Below are 18,382 nucleotides of genomic sequence, written 5' to 3'. Positions count from 1 at the left end.
CCTCGCTGAAGCACATGGAGGGGTTGTGGGAGGACATTATGTGGGAAGAGAAACTACGCAGAAAATCCTACGAGCAGGACTATGGTGGCCAACTGTGCATAAGGATTCCAAGGCTTATTGCAGGGCATGTGATGTCTGTTAGAGAATAGGAAGGTCGTCACGAAGAGATGAATTTCCTCTGAACCCGCAAGTATCATTACAGGTGTTTGATAAGTGGGAAATAGACTTTGTGGGACCAATTCAGCCACTGGGAAAGAAGACAAGAGCCAGATACATCATTACAATGACTGAATATTTAACCAAGTGGGATGAGGCACAACCTGTAAATGATTGTAGCGTAGCTATAGTTGTGAAGTTAATTTTTGACTATATCCCATCTTGATTTGTTTTCCCTAAGATCTTGATGAGCGATAGGAGTTCACACTTCTTGAACAAAACAATTGATGCATTGCTTGAAGAATTCTAGATGTATCACCAGAAGAGTACACCATATCACCCTCAAGAGAACGACACAGTGTAAGCCTTTAACAAAATCCTAGAGAATGCCTTAACAAATATTTACAATGTGAAGTGAAATGATTGGGATTTGCACATACCAGCTGTCCTATGGGTGTATATAACTACTTGCAAAAATTTGACCGGACAAACACTATTTAGATTGGTTTATGGACATGAAGCGGTAATGCAGTGGAGTACATCGTGCCAAGTATGTGGATTACTACATCAAGATACCATGGAAGAACACCTTGTGCAACTAGTTGAGTTGGAGGAAGATCGCTTCTTGGCAGGTTTTCATCAGCAGGTGAAGAAGGATGGCGAAAAGGCATGGCATGATTGCCATATCAAACATTGCACCTTTAAGAATGGAGATTTGGTATTACTATATGACATTAAGTTCACAAAGGTTTTGGGGAATTTCAAAATGCATTGGCTGGGGCCATATATTATTAAAGAGATTACGAGTGGAGGCACAGTTCAACTCATGAAGTTGAATGGGGAGTTGTTTCTGGGAAAGGTCAATGGGAGTCGGTTAAAGTTGTACAAGGGTGATCTCGTCCCTGTACAATGACTATATGGATGTAGGATAGTCTTAGTACTCCAAGCAGCTGCAAGGGAGTGCAACTCTTTGTTGTCAGCGTCGTAGATGACCATTTCACAAACATAATCCAATTCTTGTCTACAAGTACATGTCCTGAAGGGTATACGACACAACAAAAGAAATAAATGGTGGTTTGGGCTGCATATTTCTCCATTATCGTAGGACACTTATATAAAATGGGATCGAATGAAATATTACATAGGTATTTCCTAGAGTATGAATGAAAAAATATCCTCACTAAAGTGCATGGATGGGTTGCAGGAGGACATTACGCAGGAAAAGAAACTGCACAAAAAATCCTACGAGCAAGACTATGGTGGCCAAATGTGCATAAGGATTCCAATGCTTATTGTAGGGCATGTGATGTCTTTCAGAGAATAGGGAGGTCATCGCAAAGAGATGAATTTCCTCTGAACCCTCAAGTATCATTATAGGCATTTGATAAGTGGGAAATAGACTTTGTGGGTCCAATTCAGCCACTGGGAAAGAAGACAGGAGCTAGATACATCATTACAACAACCAAATATTTAACTAGGTGGGATGAGGCGCAGCCTGTAAATGATTGTAATGTAGCTATAGCTACAAAGTTCATTTTTGAATATATCCTATCTCAGTTTGGTTGCACTAAGATAATTATGAGTGATAGGGGTTCACACTTCTTGAACGAAACAGTTGTTGCATTGCTTGAATAATTCTAGATGTATCACAAGAAGAGTATGTCGTATCACCCTCAAGAGAAAAAAATAATGGAAGACTTTAAAAAAATCCTGGAGAACACCTTAACGAAGATTTGCAATGCGAAGCAAAATGATTGGGATGTGCACACACCAGTTCTCCTATGGGTGTATAGAACTACCTGCAAAAATTTGACGGGAAAAAAGTTGTTCAGACTAGTTTATGGACAGGAAGTTGTAATGCCAGTGGAGTACATCGTGCCAAGTTTGCAATTGTTGCAGTTACAGACATGCATGATCGAGATAACATGGAAGAATGCCTTGCGCAACTAGTTGAGTTGGAGGAAGATCACTTCTTGGTGGGTTTTCATCAGTAGGTGTAGAAGGATCGCGAAAAGGCATGACATGATCGCCATATCAAACAATGCACCTTTAAGAATGGAGATTTGGTATCACTATATGACAGTAAACTCACAAAGTTTATGGGGAAGTTCCAAATGCATTGGCTGGGGCCATATATTATTAAGGAGATTACAGATGGAGGTGCAGTTCATCTCGCGAAGCTGAATGGGGAGTTCTTTGTCGGAAAGGTCAATGGGAGTCAGTTAAAGTTGTACAGGGGTGATCTGCCCCTGTGCAATGACTATATGGATGTAGGATAGTCTTAGTACTCCAGGCAGCTGCAAGGGAGTCTAGGACTATAAATTACACTGCTCGAATTTTAGGAAGGAAAAGTGAATGGGCTATGTGATGAGTCAAAGGAAGGTACAGAGGAGAGTTTTTACGAAGGAGTTGCACTCCATTGGTGGGTCTCACATAGCCTGGACAAAAAGTGACCGTTGGATGCACTGTAGTTGATTGGATTAAGATTTTTTCGTTAACGGGAGCGCGGGGGGGGGGGCATTTAAGATGAATATATTTGGAAATATGCCACCAAAAATGCATTAATGACAGGGATTTGGAGGGAACAGATGGATTTGAATTCAAATTGAGCTATAAATATGACATGTCGCTCCACATTTGAACACTTTTCTTCCTGAGAATTCGCCTTGAGATTTTTCACCTTAGTTTGCGCTAAGAGAAGTGTTGTATGTCTGCAGAGGCTTGGGAAAGAATTAAAGAGAAGATTTCACAGCCAGGATTCACAAATTTAACTGATTGGCAGCTCAAGATATTCATTGAGAGAATGACTACAACTCGACCTGAGATAGAGACGACCCAACCTATACCTACAGGGTTTCCTACTACAACACCTAGGTCGCCAAGACCTAAGCCATATGCATATACGATAGGAGATAAGAAGCAGAAGAAGCCCCAGCAAGAACTGGTGTGGCAATCGTCCTACAAAAATTTGACGGAGATCTGATAGAAGGGGAAGATTGATAGATCCAAGAAATCGATAGAGCCCCTGAACCTAGACAAAGAAGAACTAGCCAAGGAGATTAATGTCAAGGAGGCTAAGCTGATAACTTGGTTACCCTTGTATATACCACCAAGAAAATCCACAACCAAAGTTCCTAAAGACCCAAATTCAACGAAGTTGCTGTGTTGCTTGAATAATTCTAGATGTATCACAAGAAGAGTATGCCATATCACCCTCAAGAGAACGAAACAATGGAAGACTTTAAAAAAATCCTGGAGAACACCTTAACAAAGATTTGCAATGCGAAGAAAAATGATTGGGATGTGCACATACCAATTATCCTATGGGTGTATAGGACTACCTACAAAAAGTTGATGGGAAAAAAGTTGTTCAGACTGGTTTATGGACAGGAAGTTGTAATGCCAGTGGAGTACATTGTGCCAACTCTACAATTGCTGCAGTTATAGACATTCATGATTGAGGTAACATGGAAGAATGCCTTGCGTAGTTAGTCGAGTTGGAGGAAGATCACTTCTTGGTGGGTTTTCATCAGTAGGTGTAGAAGGATCGCGAAAAGGCATGACATGATCGCCATATCAAACAACGCACCTTTAAGAATGGAGATTTGGTATCACTATATGCTAGTAAGCTCACAAAGTTTTTGGGGAAGTTCCAAATGCATTGGCTGGGGCCATATATTATTAAGGAGATTACAGATGGAGGTGCAGTTCATCTCGTGAAGCTGAATGAGGAGTTCTTTATGGGAAAGGTCAATAGGAGTTAGTTAAAGTTGTACAAGGGTGATCTACCCTTGTGCAATGAATATATGGATGCAGGATAGTCTTAGTACTCCAGGCAGCTGCAAGGGAGTCCAGGACTATAAAGTACACTGCTCGAATTTTAGGAAGGCAAAGTGAATGGGCTGCGTGATGAATCAAAGGAAGGTGCAGAGGAGAGTTTTTACGAAGGAGTTGCACTCCATTGGTGGGTCTCACATAGCCTGGACAAAAAGTGACCGTTGGATGCACTGTAGTTGATTGGAGTGAGATTTTTCTGTTAACGGGAGTGGGGGTGGGGGCATTTAAGATGAATATATTTGGAAATATGCCGCCAAAAATGCATTAATGACAGGGATTTGGAGGGAACATATGGATTTGAATTCAAATTGAGCTATAAATATGACATGTCGCTCCACATTCAAACACTTTTCTTCCTGAGAATTCGCCTTGAGATTTTGCACTTTAGTTTTCACCAAGAGAAGTGTTGTACATCTACAAAGGCTTGGGAAAGAATTAAAGAGAAGATTTCACAGCCATGATTCACCAATTTAACTGAATGGCAGCTCAAGATATTCATTGAGAGAATGAATGCAACTCAACCTGAGCTAGAGACAACCCAGCCTATACCTACAGGGTTTCCTACGACAACAATTAGGTCGCCAAGACCTAATCCATATGCATCTACAATAGGAGATAAGAAGCAGAAGAAGCCCCAACAAGAACCAGTGTGGCAATCGTCCTACAAAAATCTCATGGAGATCCGATAGAAGGGGAAGATGGATAGATCCAAGAAATCGAAGGAGCCCCTGAACCTAGAGGAAGAAGAACTAGCCGAGGAGATTGATGTCGAGGAGGCTAAGCTGATAACTTGGTTACCGATGTATATACCACCAAGAAAATCCACAGCCAAGTTCCTAAAGACCCACATTCAACAAAGTTCATGGTCTCCACACCTTTGCTATTGGAGAATGCACTATTTGAGGGTAATTTGTTGGCACGGGTTCCTTACTTAAAAATGGAAGATTGGCACATGGGGTACCATGTGAAGTTCCCACAATTGGAGCCAAGCAAGTACCTGAAGAAGGTATATTATGAAGAAGCAGATGTCATAGCTTGAATCGATGAAAAATGTTCAGCTGAAATTGGGGGTGTAAGGCTACTAAATATGTTGTGGGTGTTGCATTTTAGCTGTAGTGCTATTAATACGAGTTGTGTGCATCAATTTTTGATACTAGTCCACGATGGGTTCCTCTGGTTGGGAGGGTCCATCCCGATTACTGACATGTTGATTCACATAATCACTTTGCTACCTTACGAAGGAGTTGACCTTGCGGAAGCTTTTGTGGAAAGTCACAGGAGAAGAAATTGGTCGATCAAATGAAGAGTGACTTCAAGTTGGTGAAGAAGTCACGCGAATACGCGATAAATTCCATATCAGATGGCGTGATGTAGTTTACTGCACAAATCTTGGTTGATAAAATCATGAGGAGGTGTTACGTCGATGAAGTGTTGACACTAGTGGTCTCTTTGGCTACAAAGTGCGCCAAAGGATTCCAATACAATTGGGCTCAATACCTATGTCACAAACTTTTGGAGGACTGTAGAGAAGCCCAGGATGAGGGCGAGGTGTTCCACTACGTGTGGTTTTTGTTGTTGATCACATTGGTGGAATACAGGATGCTTGAAGAAAGTTAGTTCCCTTAGCATGATCCAGATCTACCTGAGTTCGTGAAGTTTGCTTCGCTATGGTCCACCAAATACCTCGAGCGTTTTATGGAGATAAAGATCTTTTGGGTCTTATTTGAGTCAGAAATAAGGATGGTGATTAACCAGTAGCCAAGGTTATCACCTAGTTTACACGCGTAGTATAACAATGTTGTAGATTTCAAGGCGGATTTCCATAATATGCACATCCACATGAAGAAATATGCCAAGGGCATATGCAATAGGTTGTCATACTTAGTTGTTGAGGACGATATTTTGAGGGTTGTCAGTAACTGGTCGAGCGGCTGGCTTACCCCCTCCAATGTTGGTGCGGGGATTAGTAAGGCTGCAGAAGGCGAAGCAACGTAGACCACAACAATGACAACAGTAACAAAAGAGAAAAAGAAAGAAGTGCAGAAGGCTTCCGCGAAAGAGATGGTCATGGAAAAATAAAAGGTTGTGCAACAGAAAGACGCTACTGCCAAGGAAAAATAAGCAACAAAATAAAAGGCCTCTACTGCATCGCAGGCCACTATTGACCTCGGCGAGTCAGACATGGAGCACACAAATGTGGAGGGAGAGACAGAGGGAGAAGAGGAAGGAGGCATAGGTTTGGATTCCCCCTTCATCGTCAAAAAGAGGCAAAAGAGGAGTTCTATGGGGCCATGCAAGAAGAAGAAGTCAGACAAATCGGTGAGTGCGACGCCTTTGGTCCTCATGAAGGGGGACCTCGACAAGATTGGTGATGTGGTCTGCGATGCGACGAAGAATATTTGGGGTCACATTGAAGAAAAATACCACCAAACACTGGATAAGGTATTGTAGGACCTAAGGGAATTGCAGGTCCAACTAGGAATCATTAAAGTGAGTGTTGGACAGGAGAGCCTAAAGCAAACGAGCCTGAAAGAAGTGAGTGGGTCGGCCTTAGCAACAGAGCTCACCACAGACCTCCACACAGTAAAGTTACTAGAGGGGTCCCTGCATGTCAAGGCATCTGGACACAGGGCACACCTCTTACACATGAAGGATTTGAGTCTAAACTTGGTGACGCTTCCTATTCAAACATTGCACGAGCTGCATCAAAGGGTGTCAGATGAGATCAAAGCTCAGGAACAATGTTTGCTATTGATCATCAATGAAATTAAAACCAACAATCAGCAGATGTTCAAGGAAAAGGTGCATGCCCTCAAGGAAAGGGAGGAAGTGATGGCGTGGAGTCAACAGCTGGAAGCAACAATCGTGCAGGCCTGTAATGAGCTTCCCCAGCTCCAGATTCCAACAGATGCGACCTCCACAGAGAAGATTTAGAAGCTAGTTGTCACAGTCAAGGAGTCAAAGGAGGAAATAAACAAAGTTATATTTGAGCTACAGCTACAGATCTCCGAGGTCCAACTTAAGTTGCAACCAGCCAGTCCTCCATAGGTCAGAGAGCAACACGAGGCTAATATTGAAGTAGAAATGGCTACCTTAGAAGTTGGAGTCAAAGGCTACACCCAATTGTTCGAATAAGCCATGGAACTATGGACCTTGTTGCATGAGGATCCAACTCTACATAATATTGAAGCAGATATCTGGGAAACGAAGAGGCAGTTCGATGAAATCAGGTCTACAATGCAAACCTTAGCACTAGTGCAAAGGTTCACCAAATTATAGGAGGGCAAGCTCATTCAAAGTGAGATTGATGCACTGCGTCGCAAGGAATCCATCATATATTCAAGGATTCAACCTTAGGCAGATGAGGTAAGTCAGTTGAATCTGTCAGTACAGAGCAAGCTGAAGGGGATGCAACATACACAGAGAACCATGGGCCTTGCAGTTAAAGGGCCAACTATAGAAAAATTGGTTGATGAAGTTCGTCAGGATGTTGCGCAGGGAACGATGAACCTGTAAGTATTGAAGATAGAGTTCAGTGAGCTGTAGGCAAAGTTTGAGGTACCACCAATAAAGTGACTCGAGGATGAGTCACGACTTTGTATTGGGGGCCTATTGGGACAGGGTCCCCTGGGGTCAATTTTGGGAAATAGTTTTTGTTATAATTGTAAAGTCTCCACATTTGAGGAATAGAATGTGAAGGTTGTTAGGAGTCAAAGGGGATTTAGGAAGGTCAAAGACCCTTATTTTGTTAGACGTTAAGTTGTGTTATGACCTACCCATGGTTCAAAGACCATGGTATTGTAATAGAAGAAGATATAAAAAGAGTCATAGAGAGCCATGAAGAGATAAGTATCTAAGATGGTATGAGCTAGTAATCTAACTCATAAGAGTCTGTTTTTTGTACTTAGGCGAAGGGGAAGGATCTTGCAGTTATGTGCATGGAGACCTTGGTAAGTTCGTAGCTGAGTGTGTGGGCCCCTGCAGTTGTGTACACAGAGAAGAAAGAGTCTGTAATAGAATATTTGAATATAATAAAGACTATTTTGGAGCAATATCTGTACATTTGTGAATTTATGATTACTTCTGAATTTACTATGCATTCACTCTATTTACTGCATTTATTTTAAGAAATGCTTAATGGATGTGCAAAAATGGTAGATCTAGTCTATTACATGATGCTATGAATGTTTAGAACACTTAGCCAAGAGTTAGATCTATTTTCTGTAAGTTACTGCAATTTATGCAGCTTAAGGGTTGGGGTTCGCAAAGGTCAGAATAAAGCCCTAGAAGTAACAGGAACACATCACATAACCCTCTGGATGTAGAAGCTTCGTTCTATCATCCCCCAATACTGCCTCAGGTGAGACTGCAGCTTGCGCTACACGAGTTGTTGCCAAAAGGGCCAACAATGTAGGGTTTTGTTGGTTGGCTCAACGAACTCTTAACTTGGGTCTAGAACCCATCAAGCCAATACAAACCAAATACACCTTCCAACTTTCAAAAACCCTTATTTATACTAGGTATTGTAGGTATCCATTTTTTCATTAACATTTTTTATACCCCTTTATATTTTTTCATTAACTTTGATCTCCATTTTTTATACTTGCCAATATTAAAACACTTTACCCCCTATATATTCCCCAATATATTATGCCATTTTTTACTCAATATAATTCCCCCAATATGAACCCACATGCAGGGAAAATTTTAAGAAAACCCCCCTAGATTTATATTTATAATAAATGGGCGCATCTCCATGGTATATAGGAAAAATGGAAGGCGATTTTATCAAAAATATAATATGTATATATATTTTTTTGGTGAATCTCTCACCAGGCATAGCGAATATTTTACTCAATTATAAAATCTTGTAAGATCTTGGTATTACCACGGGTCAATACCATGGGTTATCATAAACCTGGAGCTTAAAAATTACTATTAGTAATTTATAAAAATTAATAAAATTAATAGTTGATTTTTATTTTATTTTTTATTTTAACCAAGCTAAAATGTTTAACATACATATAAATTACAACATCCATTTTTACTCACCAAGCCCCGATAGGGATCAAATATTTTTTCACTCTATGCTAGTTTGCATATCACGATATCGATGACTTATGGAGTAAATATAAAAAAATGTTTTATTTGTTTACCATACCTCTCGTTTATTTATATTTTTATTAATTTACCATACCTCTTTTACAAATATGGTATTTGGCCCATAGGATTCACTTAAATAAAACCTCTTTCTTGAGCCTTTATAAATAGAATGAGGGTTATGGACTAAATATAAAAAGAGGTTTTATTTATTTACCATACATCTAATTTATTTATATTTTTATTTATTTACCATACCTTTTGAGTAAGTATAAAAAGACATTTTATTTATTTGCCATACCCCCACTTTACTTATATTTTTATTTGTTTACACCCTTGCATGTACATAAGGTGACTTATGGAGTAAATATAAAAAATGTTTTATTTATTTACCATACCTCTCATTTATTTATATTTTTATTAATTTACCATACCTCTTTTATAAATATGGTATTTGGCCCATATGATTCACTTAAATAAAACCTATTCTTGAAAATGGGGAATGGAAGGTTGTAACTCCTAATTCAAGGGCTAAATTTACCTTTTTTACCCTCTCCCTTAAAATAAGGTGGGCTATTTGAGGTGACTTGTAAAAATGTACTATGATACAAAATATTCGCCCACAAAAAATTTAAAACCCCTTAATTTCGCCAAAGGGCGAACATTCGCCCCTAAAATTTTCTATGTCCACGTGGTATTGTATTTCTCCCCGAGTGAAGCCCTGGTGCCATTCAATAACTTATCAAATCATGGATATGATCCTTAACCAGAGCGCATCATTTAATTGAGCCTATAACCAACATATAACCAGAATTAATCCATGAAAAGTCAATCATAAAATCAACACAATAACCAATACATGTGCACATTGATCACAATAAGGAAATAAATCATATTAACATATGAAAATTCCAACCAAGTTAGGGACTTCCACGTACCACCCGACCAAAGATTGGGCTAAACCAAATTTGTCTATAAGCCAATCACACCCATTCCATATTCCAAGCATGAATGTAGGAGGTCATGGGATAAATCAAAACATAACCAAATAGGGCTTCTAGAGTCCAAACCACCTGAACCCTTAACAACAGTTATTTCACCTAAACTGGTCCAGAAATCATTAACACCAAACAAGATTGGATGCCTTCAACCTTCTTCACCACACCCACGGGAATTTTCTTATCTGCATCAGCTTGTCAAGAGTTATAGGAGAAAGTCCATTTCCACCCTTAACCCTTGGGAATTTCCTAAGACCACCTCACTAGGATCCAAAGTCTACTGGTCATCTAAAGCTTAAACCAAACAAGGAACCCACAACATCATGGATATCCAAGAAATGGCAAGGTAAGGCTCAAAACCACTGTCAATCTAGGAAAATCCCATGTCAATGACAATAAAGCAACCAAATAACCAAATGCATGTACCATGAATCCAAATATAAACAATGAAATCACATATGCAAAGTATTACCTTTAATGTCCTCTTGTTGTAGCTACTTTTCCAACCTTTTCCTTGTGCTCCCTTGCTTTCCTTTTCTTTTCCATTACTCGCTTGTGTCCAAGTGATCCCTATCTCTTCCCTTAGAGGTCTATTTCTGAAAGCGATCAAAGCTAGAACTTAAGAAAGTTGTGAATTTTTTATCTGATGCCTTTTTATCATTGACGTCTAGTCTCTTCCTTTCCTTTTTTATTTTTTTCTTCATTTTCCCTTATTTTCTCTCTAATTTCCCTTGCATGCATATTTGTGTCTCTTCATCTTCCCTTTCTCCTATTTTTCTTTATTTCTTATATTAAATTTCGATTTATTGCCTCTTTTCCTTTACCAATGCCTTTGCTAATTTCCATAGACATTAATTAACCACAAGTAATACTCACTATATTGTTTTCCCTCCATTCAAATTGGAATGTATGTCCCATGACCTTGGTTCAATTATTTACATAGAAAATCAACCCAGGGCTATTACACCAGGTATTTTCTTACTCTACCCTGAATTATATACTCTGCACAGAGCGTAGCATGCGGAAATGTCACTTGCAATAGTAACACACACATCAAATTTACCAGGTCTATAGTTTCTTAGGTATTTTGTGTTGAAAATGACAAAAATAAAATCATGATTTAATTTTCCCTTGAATTAAATTAGGAGAAAATTGAATTCCACATCACAAGACAACAAGAATGAGTTAACTAAGTTAGTTTCACTTAGTTGGCTTAGTTAATTCAGTGGAGAGCCTAACTTGAGTCATGTAGAGTGGTTCCTAAATTTTAGGAGCCTAGGTTGAGTTTAATTTGAGTTAATTTCAGTTAAACTAGTTAACTATTGGAGGAAATAGTACGAGGTCTAACATTGGGGTGACACTTCAGTTTTCAACCAGTTAACTAATAAATCAACCATAATTAACTCATGCATGCATGAAATTTGAGTTACCCGGTTGAGATTGGAATTCAAGGGAAATGTCCTATCAATGGTATAATTTTCTAAGTTGTACAGGTGTTGCATATAGTCATAGAATGACCTATAGAGATTGCGTAATTCAGGATGGGGATTTATCTAATTAATAGGGGGCTAATTCCTTGAGAAATAGTGCATGGATATAGGAGCTTAGAAGGCAACATAATTGGCTAAGTATTGGCCAGAGTTGACTTGTGAGGCAGTGAGATAGATCATAATTGCGCAGATATTGTTCAGGCTTGAACAAGCATTGTATTTCTTCTCTATTTTATGATCTAATGAAATATAGATAGGAAGGGGTTTTGAGTAGCAAAATTTCCCCTTAGATAAATCTCTCAACATATGTGATTGAATCTTGTCTCATGTTTATCTTGTGATTTCTCGATCAATATAATGTGTCCACTGATGAATAAAGTAGATTCAAGTATTTTTTTTTAGCATATTACATATGCAGTTTGAATCTAGAAGGAATTTCTACATGGTATCATAGCAGGAACCATAATAGAAGAGACAAGAATTCGAATTTTGTGCAGGAGGTTTGAATTACAAGATCAGTGTTGTAGGTTTTCTCTAGGACTAAGAAGACGACTTCCACTAGACTCACGCTCGAGTATGTTTTGGAAGGAACCACAAATTTTGTGACATGGAAGATCCGTATGGAGGCAGTATTAGATGATAACGGGCTACTAGATTACATCAAGATTGATGTAGTTAAACCCCCAACAACTGATACCGAAGATCTCACTCAATGGAAGAAGGATATAGCTAATGAAAGTGGGATCATATTGGAGGGATTTCAAGATAATATTGTATTGAATCTCCACATGAAAGAAACTCCATTCATGATGTGGAAAAAACTGGCCACAAGAAGCTGGCACTGAAGGAAAAGCTTCGTAGCATCAAGATGTAGAAGGCTGAATCAATTCCATAGTACCTGAGAAAATTCACACAGTTTCGTGATTAACTTGGCATGGTTGGTATTACTCTTCACGAAGAATATATGGTAGCTCTATCTCTATTGGGTCTTCCCAAAATATGGAAAAGTTATCAGGATTATGTGAATGGTAGAGACAAACTACTAACATGGGAGCGGTAATGGTCTGATCTCGTACAGGAAGAGATCATGCGAAGCAACAGAGATGGAACTTCATCCAAGTTTGAGAATGAGGAGAATTGTGCCTTGGCTGGAAAGGAAAAGAAAGGGAAAAGGAAGAAGTCCCAATCCAAAGGAGATTCTTGTCAGGTGAGAAATAATAAAGACTTGTCGAAGATTAAATGTTTTCACTGTCATGACTTGGGACACTATGCCATCAAGTCATTAGGGATATTTGAGGTCTAAAATGGGCCTCCTAAGAAAAATGTACAACCAAAATAAACTTTATAAGAAAAAATAGGATTCAAGATGATGATGTCAACCATGGGGGATGATTCACCATTTTTGGAGTAAAAAAGTAAAATGATTAAAAAATAATAAAATAATAAAACTAGTTTTTCAACTCATATTTTCAACTTATCTCCTTAAATTTTTACTCAAATTTTGAGTGGAAGTACTCGTTCAATGCAAAATTTAATTCCTCATCCAAGGAGTACCCATGTTGCATACTTTCGATGGACCTTGCTACACGAAAAATGAGAAATACATGAAATAACATGATTGCAATCACGCTTTCCATGTATTTCTCATTTTTCGTGTAGCACAGTCCATCGAAAGTATGCAACATGGGTACTCCTTGGATGAGGAATCAAATTCTTCATCCAATGAGTGTTTCCATTCAAAATTTGAGAAAACCCATAGGGAGATAAGTTGAAAACACGATTTGAAAAAATAGTTTTTTCTTTTTTCCTTTTAAATTTGATGTTGTAATATAATCTTATTTTATTATTTCCACTATCATTTTATAATTTCCTTAGGAGGCCCATTTTTTACCTCAAAAATACCCTAATGTGTCTGCACAAGAAGGTTGGAAAGAATTCCTCAGGAGGAGTAGGAGGTGAAGCTCTAGCTTCAAAATTCAAGTTGGATTTCACACTTATTGCATGCATGGTGACATCGGTGATGGGTAGTGTGTGGTATCTGGATAGTGGAGCCTCATTCCATATGATGAGCAACAAATAATTTTTCAGTGACTTGGAGGAGAAGGACCTCCAGATGCACATCAAGATGGGATATGATGGAAGGTATAGCGCAACCGATATCGGTATAATTACTTTTCAGAGGGAGTATGGTTCTCCTCTCATATTAAAAGATGGCATGTATGTTACAGTTCTGAAGAAGAATTTAGTTTCAATTTCTGTCTTGGAAGGTTGTGGCTATGATTTCATATTTAACGAAGGAAAGGATTTCCTTAGACATATCACCACAGGACAAGTGAAGCAGATCGGGGTTTGTGGGAAGAGCCTCTACAAATTAGATGTATAAGATTGTGTTGCTTTGAGCATGAAAGCAGAGAAGGTGAAAAGTCAAAACATTAGTGAATTATGGCATAAGAGACATGGCCATTTGCACCATGGAGCCTTGAAGATCATGCAACAGATTTCTACAGTTTTTCCTAAGGGTTCACTAGAGCAGTGAGATACATGCAAAGGGTGTACATTGGGGAATTTCACCAAAGCCACCTTTCATGATAAGGACAGTAGAGCACAAGAAGTACTTGAAAGGGTTCACTGAGATGTGTGTGGAACCTTCTTGACAGCCTCCATGACCAAGCACAGATACTATGTTATATTTGTAGATGATTTATCACATAAGTGATGGATGTTCTTCATGCAAAAGAAAGACCACACGTTATCCTAATTTTGTGAATTTAAAGCACTTGTTGAGAAATATATTTTTAATTTTAGGTATGTTCTATGCTAGAGCAATTTATTTAAATTTTCACAGTTAGCAATCACATGAGCATTAAAGTAAACTGCAGATAGAACATAAATATAAATCGCAAAAGACAAGCCAAGACAAGAGGAAACAAGATGTGGCGCCAGCTAGGGACAAACCCCAATGTGGGCAAACCCTTGATAAATTCTTCTTTTATGTTCTTCAAAGTTCAGCAGAGAGAGAGATAGTACATTTACAATAGAATTCAACACTTTGACTTATCTAGATCTGAGCATAGATCATCTCCTATAACTATGATACATTAGATTAGTTGAAGACATTCTGCTTCAACTGATTCTCCAAGGTGACGGCTTCACCTATCCATTTCGACCATTTGCTACACCTTACTGTGTAGCACCATCTCATCTGCTTTCATCATCATGCTGCCCATTATTATGTATCTTCCATCATTATGCAACCCTATTCATCATCATGCTGCTCATGCCCATTATGCTGCATCATACATCATCATGTTGTCTCATCCATCAGCATGCAGTCTCATTGATCATCATGTTGCCTCATACATTAGCATGCAGTCTCATTCATCATGCTGCCTCATACATCAGCATGCAATATCATTGATCATCATGCTGCCTCATACATCTATATGATGATGATCTATAATTAATGTGATCCTTGTCACTGTTCTTTGAAACATGTTGAGACTGTCGTATGCCAAGGATTTATCCCATCATCAAGTTATAGCTAGACTATAATTTATATAGAGGATATAATCATTGATCCGAGAGAATAGGTCTTTCTCTGTTATTCGATGATTAGTCTGCTACAGGACTGCCACCGAAATCAAGATTGTTCCTAGTTATTCCAAGATTACCTATGCCGAGGATAGGCTTTAGTTCTGTGGTTCCTTAACCCATCCGAGGAGCCAATTGAACTTATGACCTTGACTGTGGCTTGACTGCGGCTCCCTGCGGCCATATTGCTTGACTGCAGCTCCCTGCAACCATATGCCTTGACTGTGGCTTTACTGTGGCTCCCTGTGGCCATATGACTTGACTGCGGCTTGACTGCAGCTCCCTGTGGCCATATGCCTTGACTGTGGCTTGACTACGGCTCGTTGCGGCCATATGCCTTGACTGCGGCTTGACTGTAGCCATATGCCTTGACTACGGCTTGACTGCGGCCATATGCCTTGACTACATCTCCATTACGCTGTGGCTTCACTTGACTACAGCTCTCTGCATCCTACCATGCTTGACTTTTGTTTCATACCTTAGCTGCGTTCATTACCTCCGTATCTCCATTGCCTACGTATATGTCTCAATTTACAATGGAAAGTTGTCTCCATTTACCATAGATAGATGTCTCCATGACCAGCGTATATGAGCCTTCATAATTGCATATAGAGTCTTTGTTGACTGCGTTGGATAAGGGCATCATCTGCAGCTAGGGCATCATCTAGGCCAGCGTACTCTTTAGTGTCTCTCCTTCTCCAAAAACCCTAGACATGGAGAGGAGATCACATGAAGAGTGTGTCACAAAAGACTTCAAGTCCTCTCCTATTTATACTAAAACGTAGATGATGAATGGACATGTCTATTGGGCTTTTGAGCCTACTCAAGTTGCTGGTCGATTAGATAATTTGTCTTATGACATAAATAAATTCATAACTCCATGAATACTTATCAGAATCATATGATATTTAGATCAATCCTACACCTCTCAATGAGGGGGATCCAATAAAAATATCACCTGCCATAAATAAGATGACCCACATGGAGTTTGGCCCTAGTTGCCAATTTTAACACTCCTTCTCAACTAGGGAGAACTCCATCCGCTGATCCATATGTCCAACAATACTATCTCTACCATTAGTGCCCTACACTACTTTGCTCAGCTCTACTCAGCTCTGCTAAGCTCTGTTGGCTCTGCTTAGCTCTGCTGGCTCTGCTCTGCTCTACTCAGCTTTGCTAGCTCTGCTCAGCTCTGCTAGCTCTGCTAGCTCTACTCAGCTCTATTTGCTCTACTCTGCTCTACTCAACTTTGTTAGCTCTGCGCAACTTTGCTCAACTCAGCTCAGCTTTGTTGGCTCTGCTCAACTCTGCTCAGCTCTACTGAACCATGAAGAAGAAGAATTGATCGAGAATGTATCATACCATTCTCCACTGACTCGAAGTCAGTCTCAGAGTGTGTACCACTGGTCCCAGACCAGTCCTCAATCGACCCGAAGTTAGTGTCATAGTAGGTACAACTCCTACCTCTGGTCCCAGACCAGTCCTCTACTGACTCGAAGTCAATCTCAGAGTATGTACCACTTTTCCAAGACTAGTCCTCTACTGACCCAAATTCAGTGTCATAGTGGGTACAACTCCTACCACTGGTCCAAGACTAGTATCATTAATCCTAGATCAATGAAGGTCATCCTAGCATAGGGAGTATGGTAGATACAATGATGCATCCATCGGTACTACTATGGTACCTATCCTCATTTCCCTGCTCATTGATCAGATGAGAGGTACTTCTCATGAGTCTCGAATTGCATGGGTAGGATGCCTTGATAGGAGAATTAATCATCCTATCCATAAGAGAGAAAATCATCCTGTCCAATGGATGCCACAGAGAACTAATCATCCTAGCCCACAAGAGAGCGAATCATCTTGTTCCATAATCGCCATGGAGAACACATCTTCCAGGCCTCACAGGAGAACTAATCATCCTGCTACATAAGACAGCGAATCATCTTGTCCACAAGAGTGAATCATCCTGTCCCACAAGAGAGCGAATCATCTTGTCCACAAGAGAGAGAATCATCCTATCCCACAAGAGAGCGAATCATCTTGTCCACAGGAGATTGAATCATCCTGTCTAGTGCACACCACCAGGGGAGGGTGAGTCACCCTGTGGTTGTATGTTGCTCCAGTAAGAACCGCAAGCCCCCAGAGCTCCCAAAGCTCAATGTATACAACATGCAGGACCCTTTTTCAAGGGTCTCTCAACGAATCCAAGTCATTTGGGAAAATCACAAATTTGATCTTCCACCGGGGCTTAGAAAAAGTGTAGCGACCTGTACATCATCTCATAGCAATGGAGCTTCCTTTGTTATATACCTAGGGGGGATAATATGGGGTACCAAGGGTGGTACCCCATATTATCCCCCCTAGGTATATAACATCCTTGCTCATAGACTTACCATTTCCCAAATAAGGTAGTATCTGATGTCTATTTGCTGGAGAAATCGTCAAATACGGGATTAGTCAATAATTGAATCCCACCTCTGGTTGTCACAGAGAATAACAACTCACTAAAGAGCTTTCCCAAAAAGGAATCTTCATACAAGATCATACTCGTAGATATGTATCTTGTCTTGCCGGTGCTCATAACAACCGACTTCTGCTTCCAGCTCATCCATGATATCGAAGCAGAATCCAAAGAGAAACAACACTAAGAAGTGCTCTAGTGATCCTCCACACTACCTTCCCAATCAGCATTCGAATAATCATGTAGTTTCATATTTCTAGCAGTGTTATAGATCTAATCCGGAATATTATAGATCAGATACAAAAATATAAGATAATGCAAGTAAACCCAAAGATAATATGAAATGATTCTTTATTATCAAAACCCTTATGGTAGGGCAACACCATACATTCACTCCTTAAGGAAGGAGAACACTCCACAAGCCATATGCCTGTTCATACAAGAATACTTCTCTTCCTCTCTCCATGTGGAGTCTCTAGCCTTTATATAGGCCTCATACATACAATACCATGCATCATTACCATGGTTCCCTCATACCATCAACTAATACCATGGGCCCATTACATTATTATTAACTACTTGTGGTCCCTTACATGACATGGGTTAACCACCTTATTTATTACTATGGCCCATCCCATTATTACATTATTACCTTGGGTACCACCCTTGGTACCCCATATTATCCCCCCTAGGTATATAACATTCCACCCCCCTAAGCATGTTTTGTCCCCGAAACATGGGAAGAA

General features: G+C 39.6%; 1 protein-coding gene across 1 annotated transcript; it reads left to right on the top strand.

Annotated features, from left to right (window-relative positions):
* The first annotated feature begins 733 nt into the window (after positions 1 to 733).
* On the top strand, positions 734 to 1,069 carry LOC149236217 (uncharacterized). The gene has a single exon (XM_089368812.1). The coding sequence runs from the start codon at positions 734 to 736 to the stop codon at positions 1,067 to 1,069; it is 336 nt and encodes a 111-aa protein (XP_089224938.1).
* The last annotated feature ends 17,313 nt before the right edge of the window (positions 1,070 to 18,382 follow it).

This window comes from Pinus tabuliformis, chromosome 8, assembly GCF_031772625.1.
Source record: "Pinus tabuliformis cultivar Carrire ecotype Pingquan chromosome 8, CPIR1, whole genome shotgun sequence".
Lineage (NCBI taxonomy): Eukaryota > Viridiplantae > Streptophyta > Pinopsida > Pinales > Pinaceae > Pinus > Pinus tabuliformis.
This window is presented reverse-complemented; position numbering and strand designations above follow the sequence as displayed.

Bases quoted from the DNA above. Each gene is read 5' to 3' on its own strand.
- LOC149236217 (XM_089368812.1), top strand. From the start codon at position 734: ATGGAAGAACACCTTGTGCAACTAGTTGAGTTGGAGGAAGATCGCTTC.